This window comes from Gavialis gangeticus, unplaced genomic scaffold, assembly GCF_001723915.1.
Source record: "Gavialis gangeticus isolate Ggan-Ray unplaced genomic scaffold, GavGan_comp1, whole genome shotgun sequence".
In the NCBI taxonomy this organism is placed as follows: domain Eukaryota; kingdom Metazoa; phylum Chordata; order Crocodylia; family Gavialidae; genus Gavialis; species Gavialis gangeticus.
In genome coordinates this window covers 52,509,973-52,526,790 of record NW_017729025.1, presented here as the reverse complement: position 1 = coordinate 52,526,790, position 16,818 = coordinate 52,509,973, and the positions used below count along the sequence as shown (strand labels likewise).

The window sequence follows — 16,818 nt, the reverse complement described above, 5'->3', positions numbered from 1 at the left end:
GCAATGTCAAAAAAAATTAACCTTTCAGAAATGATTGATTCTGAAGCAGGTTTGAAAAATCCACAGTATCCCCAAGCCAAAATAGGAAGTGCCAGTAGCGATAGGCAGAGATCCCTATTAGGACACAATAGAAGCTCAGCTTTTTGGTCAGTATGTCCCAGACCATAGCAATTTTGTCTTCATGTCAAATACAGGCTCCATGCAGGTTGATCTGTGTCAACGCATACTCTCTGATGGAAGAAAGTTTAAAGAGGCTTGGGTTCACTGCTTGTTTCAGAGGTATAATTCTTTGCTCTAGAATAGATCATCCATTCAGAAAGATACGGTGGGCTTCCCTCAGGAACAGCGCCCTTTTTCCCTCAATGTCACTCAGTTCTTGTTTTCAGAAGTAGAGAAACAGTAGCTCTCTCAGGTTGGGAATAAGCTTCCTCTGCTGGCTGGTTATTCTATAACTATGCATTATTGCATTTTTACATACCTCTTTTTTCTGTAGCATTTCCTACTACCCCTTGTTGGAGATAGGATAGTGGGCTGTCTCATTCGATTTGTGATGGCAATGCTGAGATCCAAATACACAGGGGCTTTGGAAAAGTTTGCATTCAGATCCAAATTGTAGCTTGGACGTATCTTTGTTCACAAGAAATGAGCAATTCTCTCTGAACTACTGTATTTACTTGAATACAAGATGAGTCCCCCCTCAATCAGCATGGGGAGAATAGCCCCATGGCTTATAATCATATGCAGAAAACCTCACCAAATATGTTGTCTATCATAAAACTGCTGCAAAAAGCAGCATGTGCTCAGTAGTGGAAACCAAGTATGAAGGTAATTAAGCAGCCAACACTGAGCGTGACTATAAAACGCAGCCCATATTGGGAAAACTTGCTGATGGGAGACTTTTTGTGTGGCCCTTAAAAAAATGGGTGGGTGTTCCCTCCCCAGGGAACTGGCACTGGACCTGGAGGTACTGCCATACCGGGTTGGTACTGGGAGAGCCAGGGGCAGCCCTGACACCCTCCCCTTGGTCAAAAAACAGATTGACTTTTATTAGAAAATGTTTAGGATTGGGAATCCAAAAAAGATGACTAAGCCGGTAGGGAAATACAGATCGTCTGAGCAAGGGACTAACAATAGAGGGATGGGGGTGAGGAGGGGAACGCAACTACGTTACAGGACATACAATGTTAGCCATCTAAGCTTGGGGGACAGGGGATGGGAGAAAGGGGGAAGGGGAGGGAGGTGGTTTGCGATGCTGAGAGAGAAAGGAGATAGATACACACAAACCCATTACAAAGGTCCGCGATGGTGGAGGAAGGGGTTCGAAGGAAGTGTCTCAGTCCATATAGAGTCTCATCGCGGGGGTCCTCTTCGGGTGGAGCAGGGTTGTCAGTGGTTGGAAAATCCTCTCAAAACTGAAGGTCCATCTGGTGCAGAGTAGGGGCAGTTCAGGCGGTCCCCTCTGATCTTACATTTGATCTTAGCCAAAAAGGCCGAGATGCTACTGGGGAACCTACCACATATCCTTGTGGTAGGTTAGTGCAGCATGGTAACATACATCAGTTCTGGATAAACTAAGTTCATAGGTACTATATGCAAATTGCTACAGCCATGTTTAATTTCAAGGTTATTGTTTTTTAATTTGCTCTTCACTTCCATGTATTCAGGGAGAGCAGAGTCTGACAAGAGGGGAGAGGGGGAAGGAGCTGTAAGGGGAAATAGTTGGGGGAAGCAGAGAGCAAAGGGTTGTCTGACCCCCCAGATTTATTTTCCCTGCTGTAGCAGTGGGAGGGGGACAAATTCAAGGCAAACTCCAATAATTAGATTATGTACCTGGAAAATTACAACAAATTTATATGTTTTCCTTATATAAAATCTAATTATTGAGGGGGTTGTCAGGGTCATCTTTTCGGGTAAATACAGTCATTTTTCCCTTTTATGTCATTCTCTGTTTGGCTCTTATTTCAATTTAGTCAACTGAATAGACTTTAACAAGCACTAACCTAGCACTGGGACACATACATGAAACAAATAGTTCATTGTAATAATGACTAGATGTGTGAAAATATGGCATTTGGCACATAGGGGATTATGTGACCGTTTCCCACTTCTACCTTGCCTTATTTTGCAGCCCTGAGATTTTGCAGCCTAAGACTGCTGAAAGATTTACTGACATTTGTGGATGGTGCTCATATACCATAGCGGTGGCTGCATGGATGCCCAGAGGTCTGGCAAAACCTAGCCTGATTTTTCAGTTTTGCAAATTTCTTGTACTGCTTGTATTAAAATCTTGGGGTATACACATCCTTTTTAGATCTGTTATCATACCACATTGGGGTGACCTTGGTTTTTGTATTCCAAAAATTTGTGACATCTCAAATGTGATGTATTTTGACAAATCTTGAAAATAGGGTAACAGACAATTTGGATCTTTAACAAGAGACTCTGATATCAGTTCAGACTTCTTTCACGGTTGTTTTTAGCATAACTAATAGAGCTCTTTGGTACACATGTAAATAGCAGGTAGGACAAATTTAGGACCCCAGAGCTTGAGGGTCCTGGATATTCATGGTGTATTGGAGAGCACTAGAGATTTCACTCATGTTTTCCTCTAACCTTTATTTGCTTGGAATGAATACTTTCAGATGAGAGAAATAATTATTTATCTCATATTTGGGTTGGGAATATTTGGCCTTCTGTTTACAAAATAAAGATCTGAGTAAGGACTATAGATGGACAAACCACAAGAACAAATAACAAATATTCTCTCCCCTGTAGAACATAAGAAGTACCATACTTAGTCAGACCACTGGTCCATCTAGCCCAATATCCTGTCTCCAAGATGGATGCTTTAGAGGGAGGGCATTGAACTGGATATATCTAAAGTGATCTATCCCCTATTCATTACCTCCCTGGCATCTGTCATTATTGGTTTACAGAGGCCAGAGGAAATATCTTCAAGTGCTCTGTTCAACAGCTATAAATAACTATTAATCCATGAATTTGTCTAGTTCCCTTTGAACCTGGCTGTGCTGTCTGCCTCTTGCAGTCTGTCCCAATCTTTTTCCTTCATGTTAAAAAAATGCTTTCTTTTGGCCATTAGTTTACAGTGATCTCTGCACTTTTTGTGTCCAGCTGGGACTAAAAGATCAGGTGAAAAATCTTGTATGATAAGCTGTTCCTGTATTTTGAATTTGACCAGAAGCAGAACAGGGCAGAAATCACTTTAGGGAACCATTTTTATATAATATTTCCAGCCAGGACAATACTAGAATCTAGGCCCATCGAAGTGCTGGAAGGGAGTTCCTTACCAGCTTTTTCTCACTCCAGATGTCCTGTGCTTTGTGCCAGGCCTGTCAGGTGATCTATCAAGCAGCTCCTAGTCACTGCTTTCCTCTTCTCTGACATAGTGAAGGGCTGAGGAGTCAAGGTCTGTATCTTCTCTCTGGGTATCATTGTAGGTAGTTACATGGCAGCCCTGGGCTATGTGCTTAGATTTTTTGGATGTTCATCTGAACATGACACTTGCCCACTGGTGCTAATGGGTTAAAATGCAGCCAGAAACTTAACACTACTCCCTGATGAAGTCAAATTATAGAATTAGATCATGTCTTCTAATTAAAAAAGGGATATATCCCATTGAAACAAATCTGATTTGGCTATTTATAGTAAAGAAAAAATGCTTTCTAAACCTATCCTGTGTCTGTGATTGTTTTTCTAAATCCACAATAATCTTTAAGAACATTTAGATATTTGCATTCCTTAGACTTTATAGTTATTAATCCCTTTATCTGGCATGGAGTTCTCTGTGGGTGAACATCATCTTGGGCTGATCTGGACTTTCAAATCCTGCACCAGAACAAGGGGAAAAATTACAAAAGATATAAATAAACAAATTCAGACTTATTGTGCTGCTTGTTGAAAAATCATTCTAATAGATTCACTTGGCCTTTTGGTCCCCTTGAAATAACAAACCATTAGTAGCCGTGTTTGACGTGCATAATGAATGGAACTAAGTATGTGTTTGCAGGTTTATGTGTATATTAGCACAGGACTAGCAAGCTGAATCTCCAACATAGACAAGGCTGTTTAGGTGATGGGGAGAAGGTAAGAAGTGAAAGTTCAGAAAAGCTGGACTAGAGCAGTTGAGGATCACACGAGATAGGCTTGCTGGGGCCAAATTTGGGCTTAACTATTCAACAGTGTAATTGTGCAATTGCATTTGCTGCAAAATTGGTTAATTGCACATGCAAATGGCTGCCTAGACATCTGACTGGCTATTTATATAACCTGGTTACTGGATTTACAGGTGCAATTGTGATTACATTCACATTTTACAAATGTAACTGCACAACAAACATGTTTGCAGCTGGGGGTGATTGTTTCTTTTTCATTGTGGTTAGCAGTAGATTTTGGTTTATGCCAAAATGAAATTATTGGAGCTGGGGTCTACTGTTTCTCACAAGGTAGGGGCAGGTAATTGAAATAATCACTCCTGTCTCATTTCCCCAAATGGATTTGGCCTCTGACTTCTAGCACTGATGGGTGGCTGTACCACTTGCTGCTTCATCCCTGACTAACAGAGGCTAGCATTAGGGTTATTCCCACATTGTCCCTTGGAGACATATCTCCAATAGTTAATGGCAAAGAACAGAAAATGGATTGGTACTAAAAATAGGCTTCAAGATTTCTTTTCCAAGTCCCTCTGAGATCTGCTTCTGATGCTGATCTTCTGGGCTTTAATTAGTAGGTTTGACAGGTGATTATTAACTCCTAAAAATTCTCTGTTGAAGCTGCTGCATTCATGAATGAGTACAGCTGTGTGTGTGTACGTGCAGTTAACACAACTGGCTAATCTAGAACAGTCCTAGCAGTATACTGGCCTCCCTTTCTCTGATCAACACAAACTTCAGTCCTAAATGACCAGCTCAAGGGGCTATGCCCAGACTTTAGGTTGCCAAGGAGCATGAGTACCATTCCCTAGAAAATTCACATGGCTTTCACTGGAAGCTTATGTAACATGAGTCCGATTAAGCATCCCCTTAGATACGTAACTATCCTGGTATGCAGTCTTACAACTGACATCAGATTTTCTTTACCTGTGATATAAGCTTTCCTTTTTGATTTGGGAAGCAGTGGTGTGTGTGTGCATGATGTTTGATGATATCCATACTTAGCCTGTTGGAAGTATGTGAGCACTAATACCAGGAAGTATTAGGTTGCGTAAGTGATTGCTATAAATACATGTGTGTATGCATATATATATATATATATATATATATATATATACACACACACGTCTTTCTCTTTATTTCTTTTGTTCTTTCTTTTTCACTTCCTCTCTCTCTTTCTCAAAGGCCTCTCGCACCTGATGATGGGTGAACAAGGTAAGTCCTTCATCTTTCCTTTTCTTCCTAGTCAATAAATATTGAAGATTATCTGTGTTTCTTTCTGGTTTGGCCTGGCATGCAGAAGACAACTTGGTGTGTGGCACAGGCTAGACTTGTCAGTCACACCATGTGCATTTTTCCTTTTTTGACTTTCTGTTATCCATGGCTATTTGCCAAACTGAGACCTCCTTTACTAATGTCCAGGAGAGAGGTTTTGCGAGGTTGAAGAGAGCCATGGTGCATATAATGGGGTGGATACAACTGAAAGTAAATATAAACAGAGGAAAAGAGAAATTTTCCTCTCTTCTATGAATGCCCCCAAGCATTTTCTCTTTTTCTTTCTTCCATTTGAGGCCTTTGGTAAAGACTTTTGTCCTTGCTTGGCAAATGCAGCCCTCAATATTTGCTTTTGTATTTTTAAGAGCAACATTTTTGCAAAAACATGCTAATAGCCCTCATGGCATGATCCTACCTCATTATACGCCTTGAAGAAAATTGCATATAATGGTCTGTACATTCTGCATCTGCAGCTTAACATATTCAAATATGCATGGAACAAAATGCACTGAAAAATGAACAGGGCTAACCCCAGGATGGGCTACAAATGAGATTTAGGCTTAAATCAGAGTCCATATTTTAATATCTCAGCCTGGCTTTTGTTACAGGCCTATTGATTGTGACAGAATTGGTTCACTGGTCCCACTCTGCGCACTGGACTAGAACAAAGGAACTGGGGAGACAGTTACCGATACAGGGAGAGGGAGAGGAAGAGAGAGCTCTGGTTCTGAGAGGATTTAGCTGAATAAGCATATAGCCAGTACATGGAGCATCACTGGAGATGCATCTTTATCTCACTAATGCAGCTATGAAGTAGTTAATGCAGGGGCAGGCAATTATTTTGGGCGGAGGGCTGCTTACTGAATTTTAGCAAGCCATCAAGGGCCACATGACAGGCAGTCAGGGGCAGATGAATATAAATTTTCTAAATTTTTGGGGGGCCCTGCGGGCCAGATAGAATGGCCTGGCAGGCCACATCTTGCCCATCCCTGAGTTAATGACTTGGGTGAGGTAGACGAATGGGACCAAACCTGAGGAAGATAGAGCTGGATTCTGGAAAGGATCATTTTAACTGGGGAAAGGGGCATAGTTGCCATGTACCTCATGGAGATTTTAGATATGACTGTTCTTTGTACAAAACAAAGCTCTTACGACACAGTAATGACAGCTGTGGGATCTATAGGAAGAAAGTTAAAGGCTTTTCTTTTAGCCTGCTCTTCCAGTGTGATAGGGAGATTGGGTCCAGCCTAGATGACAGGAGTCAACTCCCTCGAGTCTTCAGAAAACCTGGGCAAGCTCCGGGGGGCACTTCACTTGATTTTTTGGTCCTATTTACTGCTCAGCTGGCCTTCATGCTCTGAGATATTCATATGCTATTAATAAAGTAAATGAAAGAAATAGTGCCCTTGGCATGTCTTGGTTCCTGGTTTTAAATCAGACGCCTAAAAGCTGAATATGATAGGAGGTCAAGAGAGGGGAGTGACACTTCTTGGGAATTGCCAGTATATCAAACCTTTGTGGCCCCATTTGGTACCAGTGAGTACATCTACATGTGTGCTTTAACTGTGGAGTTGACTAATTAGCTCCACAGTAAAATGTCACCATCTAAACCAGCTCCTGCTAGTCCCTCTGAAACCTGATGCCACCACTTGGAGCCCAGGGCTGCGCCCCCTGCCTTGCCTCCTGCCAGGCTGGGGCTTCTCCGTCCTGGCTTGCACCCAGTATGCCGGTGCATGACTCCTGCTACTCAGTTACATGAAGGAAAGCAACTGGTACTTAACATGGCAAGTTGCAACCTGGTTTGTATGTGGAGAGCAAAATGCCCCAAACTAGTTTGCACCAATCCTGTCCACAACCACTTGCCTGGTTGAATAGTTTTAAAGTCTGTTGCCTTCTGTATCTCAAGCCACTGCCACTGGTTCATTTCACCCCAAGGCCTATCCTTGCCAGTTGCCTCCATATTACTCCACTTTGATGAATGTTTACTTTTTATGTGTGGGATATGCATAAGATATGTAAATGTATGTATGTGTATAAATATATATTCTATGTGGTGTCAGTGTTCTATACAAACATATTAGGGTTGGTAGGCGGAATATATTTAGCAGATATATTTCTGCAAGATGTTTTTATCCTCTTCTAATCTGTTGTTTGGGATTTGATGTGGTGTGATGTGGATTGTTGAAGTGCTATTGCATGAGCAGTTTGCATTTCTCTATCAAAAATCAAAGTAAAGATGAGGGCTTAAGCAGACATTGGCTAGTCATCCTGTCCACTGCCTAAGCTTTTCTTTGTTCCTTAGCTGTGGTGTTTCCATTTATGTTGCACACGGTGATTTGTTGTGTGATGTTGCTTTTGTGTCAAACATGTTTTTGTGCTCCTGTGATTTGTGCACGTGTGTGTGCCTAGTGACCTGATTTTTTTTTATCCTTCTTCTTGCTCTTCTTTCTTGCCTCCTCCATGGTGGATTCCCTTCTGCACCTTCACTTAAATGGCTGCACAACTTCCTGTCTCTAGGTAGAAGTAAAGGTAGAGATTGCTTTCTTTTCATTCTGAATACTGATCTGTTTTTAAAATGTTAATGCGTTAGGGGTAAAATTAATTTTAATGAATGGTGTTCATATTGGAGTTTAATGCCTTTAGCAAAGAAAAAAGGAAAAAGAAAAAAAAGAAAAAAGTCTCCTCAGTCCATATAGGATGATAACTGGCTATTTATTAACGTTAGCACCTCAACTCTATGCCTTGTTGCTGTGTAAACTGAGGCATGTGTTGTACAGAGTGGCAAATGCTGTGAAATTTAAGAAACCAGAGTAAACTGTGACCATCAGATACATGCAGGCAAAAACCAGAAGGGGCTGGTTGAGTGACAAATTGGGATCTCTGCCCCACTGAAATGGTCCCATTGCTGGGAATGCTATCCTTGACTTCAGCGGTAGCGGGATATGCCCGTCACCAACTTTTAGCTCAGGTAGAAATATGTGGTTTCTTTTCTTTGTTCATGTGCTCTCCTCTCTTTTTTTAAAGTCCTGTTTTAAACAAAGGGCCACTGAGATGGTTGGATCTGCATGGGAGATGAGAGAAAAATTGGCACTGCTAAATGTAGTGGGTCCATTTCTTTTTCAGCTCATTAAAGCAGAGCAAGTGAAGTGGTTAGGTTGACGTGTGTCTCCAACTTGCAGTTCAGCAGTTCACACTTATTGCTAGCACGCAGGCAGGGCAGTCAACCGTCCCTAATCAAAACTGTCAAAAAAGCAAACCTCTGTGAACTTGCTGTGGGTCACCAATTGGATTAGATATTTGGAAGGGGAGAGAAAAGGGAGAGGAAAATTAATTGATAAATTGTGAACCCTTGCTTGAATAAAATTAAGCACGCTGACAGACAGATTAACAGGCTGTATTGTCCTGAGTTTTAGCTACTACCCAACAAATACCCTACTTGCTAATCTGACCTGTTGAGCAGGATTGTTTGGAACAGAGGAGCTCATGTGTTTCAGGGCTTGTGAACAACTGGGCCTCAAGTATCTGATGGTAACAGAGTATTTGGAAGAGTGCAAGGGGTCAGGGGATATGCTCACAGTGAGCCCTCCTTCGATCCACAAATGGTTTCTGATAGTTATCCTTCTTCCCATGAGTTCTGATCTCCACAGGGGCACTTGGTTTATTAATGTGTCTCTATCTGTACTGATCCTTTGCACTGCAACCTGTGTTTCTTGTATGTATTCATATTTATGGATCTCCCAGTGATTTAATAAAACTGCTGATTGAGTTAGAACTTTTGTGTTCTGGCTGATGCTTAAAAAAACCCCAGTGGTTGCAGCAGTCCACTTTCTTCTGAAGTGCCATTCAAGGTATGGCCTATGACATGTGTGTTCAGGGGAGGTGCAGACCATATTGCCATGTAAGGTACTATGGAAAGCAGAAATTCAAGGTATACAGTCCAAAATATCACGGTGACTGAATATGTTTGCAGTAATTGACTTAACTGACACCTTGCTGCACCTGAGCAGTCAGTGTGGACCAGGGAAAATCTTGTTTAGGATCAAGATTACCCTCTGTTTATCTTAACCAATTATTCTTTCAGAGGTAATAATATTTTGTAGTGTAGATCAGGCTCATAGGGCCAAAGAGTTTTGTTGTAGTAAGTCTATGGGAATGAGGCCCTACTGGAAATTCACTTGTAGTGCAAGTTTACAGTGAAGTGGAATAAAAATGGCAAGTTGTTTCAATCCCTAGCAATGTCCAAAAAGCAGGTCCAGTTATGGTGAATGGCTACGTAGGAGGCCATTGTTCTGTTCAAGAAATGACTTCTCTTTAAAAGGGCTCAGCTGTGTACTCACACGTGTACATATTTGCTGCCTACAGAAAAGGCAGTTCAGAATGCCATGGTAGTTGCTCATGGAAGGTCCTTATTTCTTTGCATTTTTGTTGTGCTTTTTAGTAAAGAGTGGCAGTTGCTTTGTCACATACCATATACAAAGGCAAAGGTTGCATGGTTTATTTGGTTCATAAAACAGCTTCAGTCCATGACCCTTCCTTCACTACTGAGAAAAACCAAATCCCACATCTCGCATTTATTGCTTCTTTTAGTAGTAAATATATTTCTTCTGTCTCTCTCAAAGTATGAGGGGCTTTTTTAGTGCATTTTTGGAAAGAAATATGAAGAAAATCAAGCACAGGTATTTTCATGGTGAGTGGCAGCAGCAGCCAAAATACAGGGAAGGGGCAAAAGGGCATTTATGCACTGTATACTCCTGTGGTTTTAGAAGCTGGGTAGATCCACAGGTTTGGTTACATTGGATATTTGAAAATGAAAAACAGTCATAGTGCTAAAGTTAATGTATGGCTATCACATTCAGGGAGGAGTGGGTAGGATATTTATTTATTTTTGCCTCAGTTGTAGTGCCCAGCCTTTCTTATGGGTGAGTAACCTGTGAATTAAAGAACAGTTATATTGAGTGTGTTTCCCTAACACTCCCTAACAAACGTATGACAGTAATATAGATCATTATATACCCAACTTAATTTGCTGTTGAGCTGGAGTTAATGTGTAGTCACGTTCTTCTGTATCATTTGTCCTCTTGACAGACTTTGATTTAGTAAATGATAATTGGCCTTCTTGCTATATTTCATTATATAGTCCCTGCTTCTTGCAATTTTTTTTGTTTTATCTTTGTTCTCGCTTTGACTTTAGCTTTTTGTTGAAATTGGCGTCTTCAAAAAAAATAGGCCAAATTCAGTACTGGGATTCCAATAGAGTTCTGTCAGGAATGATTTTGAGCAGTTGGTGAAATCTTGGTCCTACTAAAGTTAGTAGCATACTGACCATTCACTTCAGTAGGGCCAAGTTTTTACTCAGTGCGTTGAAAAGCACCCAAATACTTTTAAATTTAAGTACAAAAGTGAGAAAGTAACTGGTTTCTACGCCTGTCCTTTAATGCACCAGTGCTCAAAATGCCACGTATAATCCACAGTCCTAAATGTCCAAAAATACAGTCTCTGTTCTTTCTGCTCTCCTTCATCAATAACTGTGATGTCAAATGTCAAGGTGAAAAATTGAACAGTACCAGGATTTTATTACTGTCTAACCTCAACCTACAAGTTTCTTGCCATCATGAGGGGAAGATGAACGCTCAAGTATTTTTATAATATGTGGGTGGATATTTTATTTTTTTAAATGTTTAGTACTTGCCCAAAGGCTGCCAGCAAATTTTCTGGGTAGCCCTTGGAGTATCAAAGTCTGGTTGGCTTCTTAGTCCAAACTAGGTTTGATTCTGGTAAGTTTAAGTTTTCCAATACTGTACCTGTTCTTACTGGGCAGGACAGGTTTTTTATTTATTTTTTAAACTGCTAATAATGTTGAATAGGAGGTGATGGCACAGAAAAATTGTCCTCCTTTTATGAATTCAGAGATAAAAAAAAATACTGGACTTGAATTGCTGGCCTGCTAAATGATTTCCTTGTTCCTCTTTACAAGTAGCATTACTGAGATTTAAGAACCAGGTGAATAAGTTCAGCTGAATAATCAAGGGTTTTTGCAAATGCTTAAGTGAAATACCAGTAAATAATTATGAAAATAAACTCACTGGTGCTTTATAAATATGTAGTCATAAAGGGAAAAAGACACCCTTAGATTTATTGCCAACTTTGTTTGTATCTCTTAAGCAGTTGATTTGTCCTATAAACTGTCTGAAGCATTTGTGCTTTAAAAGTGAATGTTCCATTTTCTGGCTTTCTGCTGTTTAATTTTTTCTCTTATGTTTTGAGAGCCAGTTTAATTTGTTTTTCTCCCCTAAAAATAAAAATAAATGTCTTGGTTGGGAGGCTGACGACTGATGATTTACTTCCTTTCAATGTTCGTTTAAAGAAATGAAAAATGTTGTTTTATGATTTGTAAATGTCCAATCCATAAAAATCGTAGAATAGAACCAGAGATGCTTGAACATAGATTTACTTCTGACTAAATCATCTTTTAATAATCAAAACTGATGCTGCAGATTTCATATTGTACCTATTAAAAGACAGTATTACAACTTGTATCTAATTCCTTCATATAGTATTAGAAATGATGGACATATTCTAGATTTTAGATTTTGAAGAAAGAAGCAGGACAATTTTTTTTCAAAACATTCATTTGATTTTTTTTTGTTTTAATTATAATGCTGGTAGAAATGTTCTGCATTTCAGAATTTTGGTAAAAACATCCATCAAAACTTTGAACTATGACCAATTTAAAAAAGAGAGATATTTTGCAAAAATGTAAAAAATTCCTACTTTTTCTCCCTCTCCAGTCTATTTATAAGTCCAGACAAATGGGATGCTACAAGGTGAAATTAACAACAAATATCATTTTTGCATAAGAACACATGCATAAGCAGCATGTATAGATAATATACACATGCAAAATATATAGTAATACATCTAGTGTTCTGTAATTTATAGGTTATTTCAATATATTATCTACAGCCTTTTTGTCTCATCTTAAAACTGTCTTTTTTATATGTGAATAAACAGCTGACTCTTGACTGGCTTTAATTTTCATTAAGAAGAATGATTCCTTTGAGAGTTAAAAGCATCATGGTTGTGTTGTGTGTAAACAGCAGCAGAAATATTGTCCTCTTATGTGGTATTGTAGTCTGCTGTTTTTGATGGGGGCTCTGGTTTCACTCTGCACAAAGAGAATATTTAATTGATACCATTGAAAGGCTTTCTCTCCCTTTCTCTGTGTGTCTCTCTCCCCCTCTCTCTTTTTTTTTAATTTGCAGCATTCAGTGGTGTGTAGAGATGCAGAGGTAGAGAAACAGGCCATATGCTTTGTAAAAGCCAGACTAATAGCTCTTTTGATGGACGTCTGATTTTTAAAGTGCTGTATCTTTCATTAAAATTTACATGTAAAGTAAGGGCAAGCACAGTGACATGAAAGCTAATGCAACTTGCACATCTTGACATAATAACAATCACAAGAAACTGGAGATCCCAGATGGCAGCTTGGCCTTTGCCATCCTTTTAATAAGCTACTAACTGCTAATTATTGCACTCTTTTGGGCAAGTTAATTTACTGTTGACTCTTAAAGAGACATTGCTCCTTTTCCTGGCATATAGTTAGTCATTTCAGTTAATGTTTTAAAGTGTTTTTTCCCTGCAGGTTGGAGACTTTCCAGTGGACAATAACAATGCAAAGCAGCTGAAAGGGGCAAAAAAATTTAAACAGCACTTTTCTTTGTAAGCACAGAACATACCAGTTGGCTTTATTTGTGCAAAAGAATTGAGAATTTGTCTGAGAATTGAAAGGAATGGATGGGTTAGGTTATAGTGAGAATTAGGAATTATTTTTATATAAAAACAAACAGATCTTTTCAAAATTTAGAATTAGTTTCATGGGGAAAAATCTCCAGAGATTAAAAGTTAAACATTTCCCTAAGTTTTCAAGGTCCCTAAACACCAGGTGGACTTGGGCTGGTGCTTGTGAATCTGAAAATGAAACTGACTAGAAATGGAAAGTGAATTTATTGCCTGAGTTGAAAGAAGAGCAAAGTGCAAGTGCAGAATCACTGAGCGATGAACTGGGATCCTAGTTTTCTCTGATTTAAGAATAAAATCCCAAATTTTCAGATTAAAAGAAGTAACCCAAAATCCACATTTTGCCATGATTGAAAATGAAACATCACTAATGTATAGTGGTGTTTCATTTTACATATATATTAGTGGTTATTTTTTTACATCAGAGAAAACCAGGATCCCTGGTGATGAAACACCTCTGTTGGACTCCTGAGATTTATTTTCATTTAAATATTACTTAGATGGTAATAGTGATGCAGGGAAAGGAAATTTCATCTTTAAAATATGGGACTTTTTAAAACACTATTTTGTTACTTATATCTAGAAAGGCACTTGTTAAGGAGGCCAGTGGAAGTTTTGAGCAGAGAACCTATTTAGGAAGGAAGGAACAGCTGCTGTTTAAATGGACTCTAATTCTGACAGTTAATGCTGTTATGTGAATGCTTGATTCTTTGTGATAACATTTGGGAGGAGTGATGGTGGGTAATAGCTTATTTCCTGGGCTTTATGGTAATGCGGTAAAGTGATGATAATGTCATCAGGAACTGAAATAGACCCCTTGTCACACACATCAGACAGCCCTGCAAAATATGAAACCCAAAGACATGAGTTTCCTGTTTTAAGGCTCATTGTGGCCTTTCATGGCCAAGAGTGATAATGTTACAGCATTTAACAGTTTATAAAATATGTGCTGTGTAAGCTGGATCTGGTGCATGAGGCTTGAATGCTCAGAAATAGCAGACTCGTTTGCAGTACTGTACCTGATAGTAAATATTTTGACTGGAGATTAGCTGATAGCATGCCATAAAAATGGTTGTAAAATCATTAGTGCAAAGTGTGTCATCCTTTTGGCAGGTGTATAAAACACCTCTCAGTGTTTTTACTCCTACTCCCTAAGTCTAATGGTTTAGTGATCTCTACCATATCTAAGGACATGTCAGTATGCTGGTTTCCAGCCCTTCTTACTGATTACCAGGCTATGATCTTTTCTGTCACTCATTAGCCATCACTTTTCATTCAAGTGTGCATTCTCTCACCTACTGGTTCTCAATCAGGGTCAAGAAGCACCCCAGGGTGCTGTAAGATCCTTCTACAATGTGCCATAGGGCACATAGGGTTCCAATATTAGCAACATTAGGTGTGCACACACCTACACAGGATTCACGGGGGACATCCAGAGACTTTCAATAGAAATCCAGTGTTAAAGGCATTCTGACCTGTTCTGGTCTTTCAGAGTTTTTTGCAACAAAAGACTTGCTCTGTCATTTTTCTGTAGTAAAAAACAAGTGAAAACTAAGAGCTGGCACTTTCTGATGGGTGCCTTTGGCATAATGAGGAGTGCCTTGAGTCTAAAAAGGTTGAGAATCACTGCTTTAATCTCTCAGAGGCCTTTCACTCCTTTTCACACTGGCTTTCAGTATCACAATCATTTTAAGTGCCTGCTAAAAGTGAATGCACTCACCTGAAAGAAAATGATGGTACAATGTGAACTGATATTGTTCATATTGAGCTCCTGTAACAACCATTTTGTCAGGCTTGCCACAAATTAGCCCTGCACCCTCCCCAAGTGCCACTACAATTCCTTCCCCTACCCAATCTGCTGCTCTGCTGCCTTCTTCCTTTCCTGTGTTCCCTGCCCCATTTGCTGCTCTGCTTTCTGCTTCCTGTTCTATCTGCTTGTTCCCTCCTTGATCTGCACTATGCACAAGCAGTGGTTGCCCATGTCATTTGTGGCACTCATACTGCAGGTTTGCCACCCTTGTTTTGTAGAATATTAGGCACAGGGAGCTGAAGAATTGTATTGAAATAAGAAGGGAGGTTCAGCCACTGTGCTTTGTTTTGACATTTGTGTGTTTTGAAATTGATACTACTTAAGTCTTGATCTTGCAAGTTGCTGAGAGTTCCTTCAGGATGCTGCATGTCCTCAATTAAAGTGAATGGGAGTTTAAAGAACTCAACACCCATGGTGGGGGAGTTCTGAACTGTCCATGATCAAGACCCCTCATGTATTTTGTAGGACTTCCTGGAAGTTTTATATTTGGTACTATATATGCTTTATGTCATGAGTTGTTCCGTGTAGTGGCAGTTTACAAAGAGCAGTACTCTTCCTTGCATTCCAGACATTTTATGCTAGTTTTACCTTGATGGAACAAGTGGAATCACACTGGTGTAAAGCACTGCGGAAGAGACTCGGTCTCTCTGAGAGCAGCCTGAGGAATTATAGAACATTCTCACTAAACAATGCTCTTTTTCTGTTCTTGTTAAAGTTAAAGGTTGTAGTGTGTTTTAAAGAAACAGTGTTTTTTTTAATGAGGCTCTTTCTTGAGGTAGGGTTCCAAACACAAAACAGAAGTGCTGTTTTGAGAATTTGTCACCATTAAAAACTCAGCAGCATTTGCTAGGAGTTACCACACAGTGGTGTCTGAGATACCACATTTCTTTCCTGCACTTAGAATAAGAAGAGTCTGTGTAGTATACGTTGGTAAGTGTTTGCTATTTAATTCCATCCATTATATGTGTTGTTTGATACCTTTCTCTGTAAACTCCCAGTCACAATTTGATTTGGGAATTGTTTATGGCTTTGATTACTTGTGAAAGAGACCAAGATTCTTTGTAATATATGAAATACTTCTTTTCTGATGACCGGCAGCAGTTTAATGTGTGATATAAAAACATACAGTCCTTTTATATTTAGAAACTGGTATTGGTAGCAGAAATGTGTCATCTGAAAGCTACAATATCTGCATTATAAAAGAAACTGCGCTCATTATATGCAAGTGGATTTTATTATTCCAACTTTATTAAGTGCACACATTCTATTTTTTACTACAGTACTAAAAATGACCAGGCTCATGATAAATGAACTGACCACTTTTTGAAATCTAAAAAAAATTACACTTGTTTATGTAGGGGGCTAGTTGTTATAAGCCTTGAAATGTTAAAAGAATGACTTGAATAAATATCACTGAAGAACCTTTGTCCTTACTGTGTGTTCAGGTGCCAGATCTGTGAACAATTCTTGGTTCACCCTGCAGCATTGGGAATCAAACTGTGACCAGTTATTTTCCAGACCTGTGAATGTAGATAAAAGAACCTCATGTAGCTCTTGGCTTGCCCTGTGAGTTTGAGGATTGGAAACCTGAACAGCACTTTGCTGGATCATGACAAATAGATTACAGAGCCCTGTGTAGGTCTTGGTTACAGCTGCTGTGAACTCGAGTCACAGAACTCTGGACAGTGTCTGGCTGTTCTTAGAATTTTATTTCAGCACCTTGGAGAGCTACCTGTCCAAACAACCAACCAACACCCCCCCCCCCCC

General features: G+C 39.6%; 1 protein-coding gene across 9 annotated transcripts in view; it reads left to right on the top strand.

Annotated features, from left to right (window-relative positions):
• NRXN3 (neurexin 3) overlaps positions 1 to 16,818 on the top strand; it is a 1,732,637-nt gene that overhangs the window by 149,024 nt on the left and 1,566,795 nt on the right. For all 9 annotated transcript variants that reach the window (XM_019518706.1, XM_019518711.1, XM_019518705.1 and 6 more), the window contains exons 4-5: positions 5,355 to 5,384; positions 7,962 to 7,973. In XM_019518706.1, the coding sequence (XP_019374251.1) occupies positions 5,355 to 5,384; positions 7,962 to 7,973 (42 nt within the window). The remainder of the gene's footprint in view (positions 1 to 5,354; positions 5,385 to 7,961; positions 7,974 to 16,818) is intronic.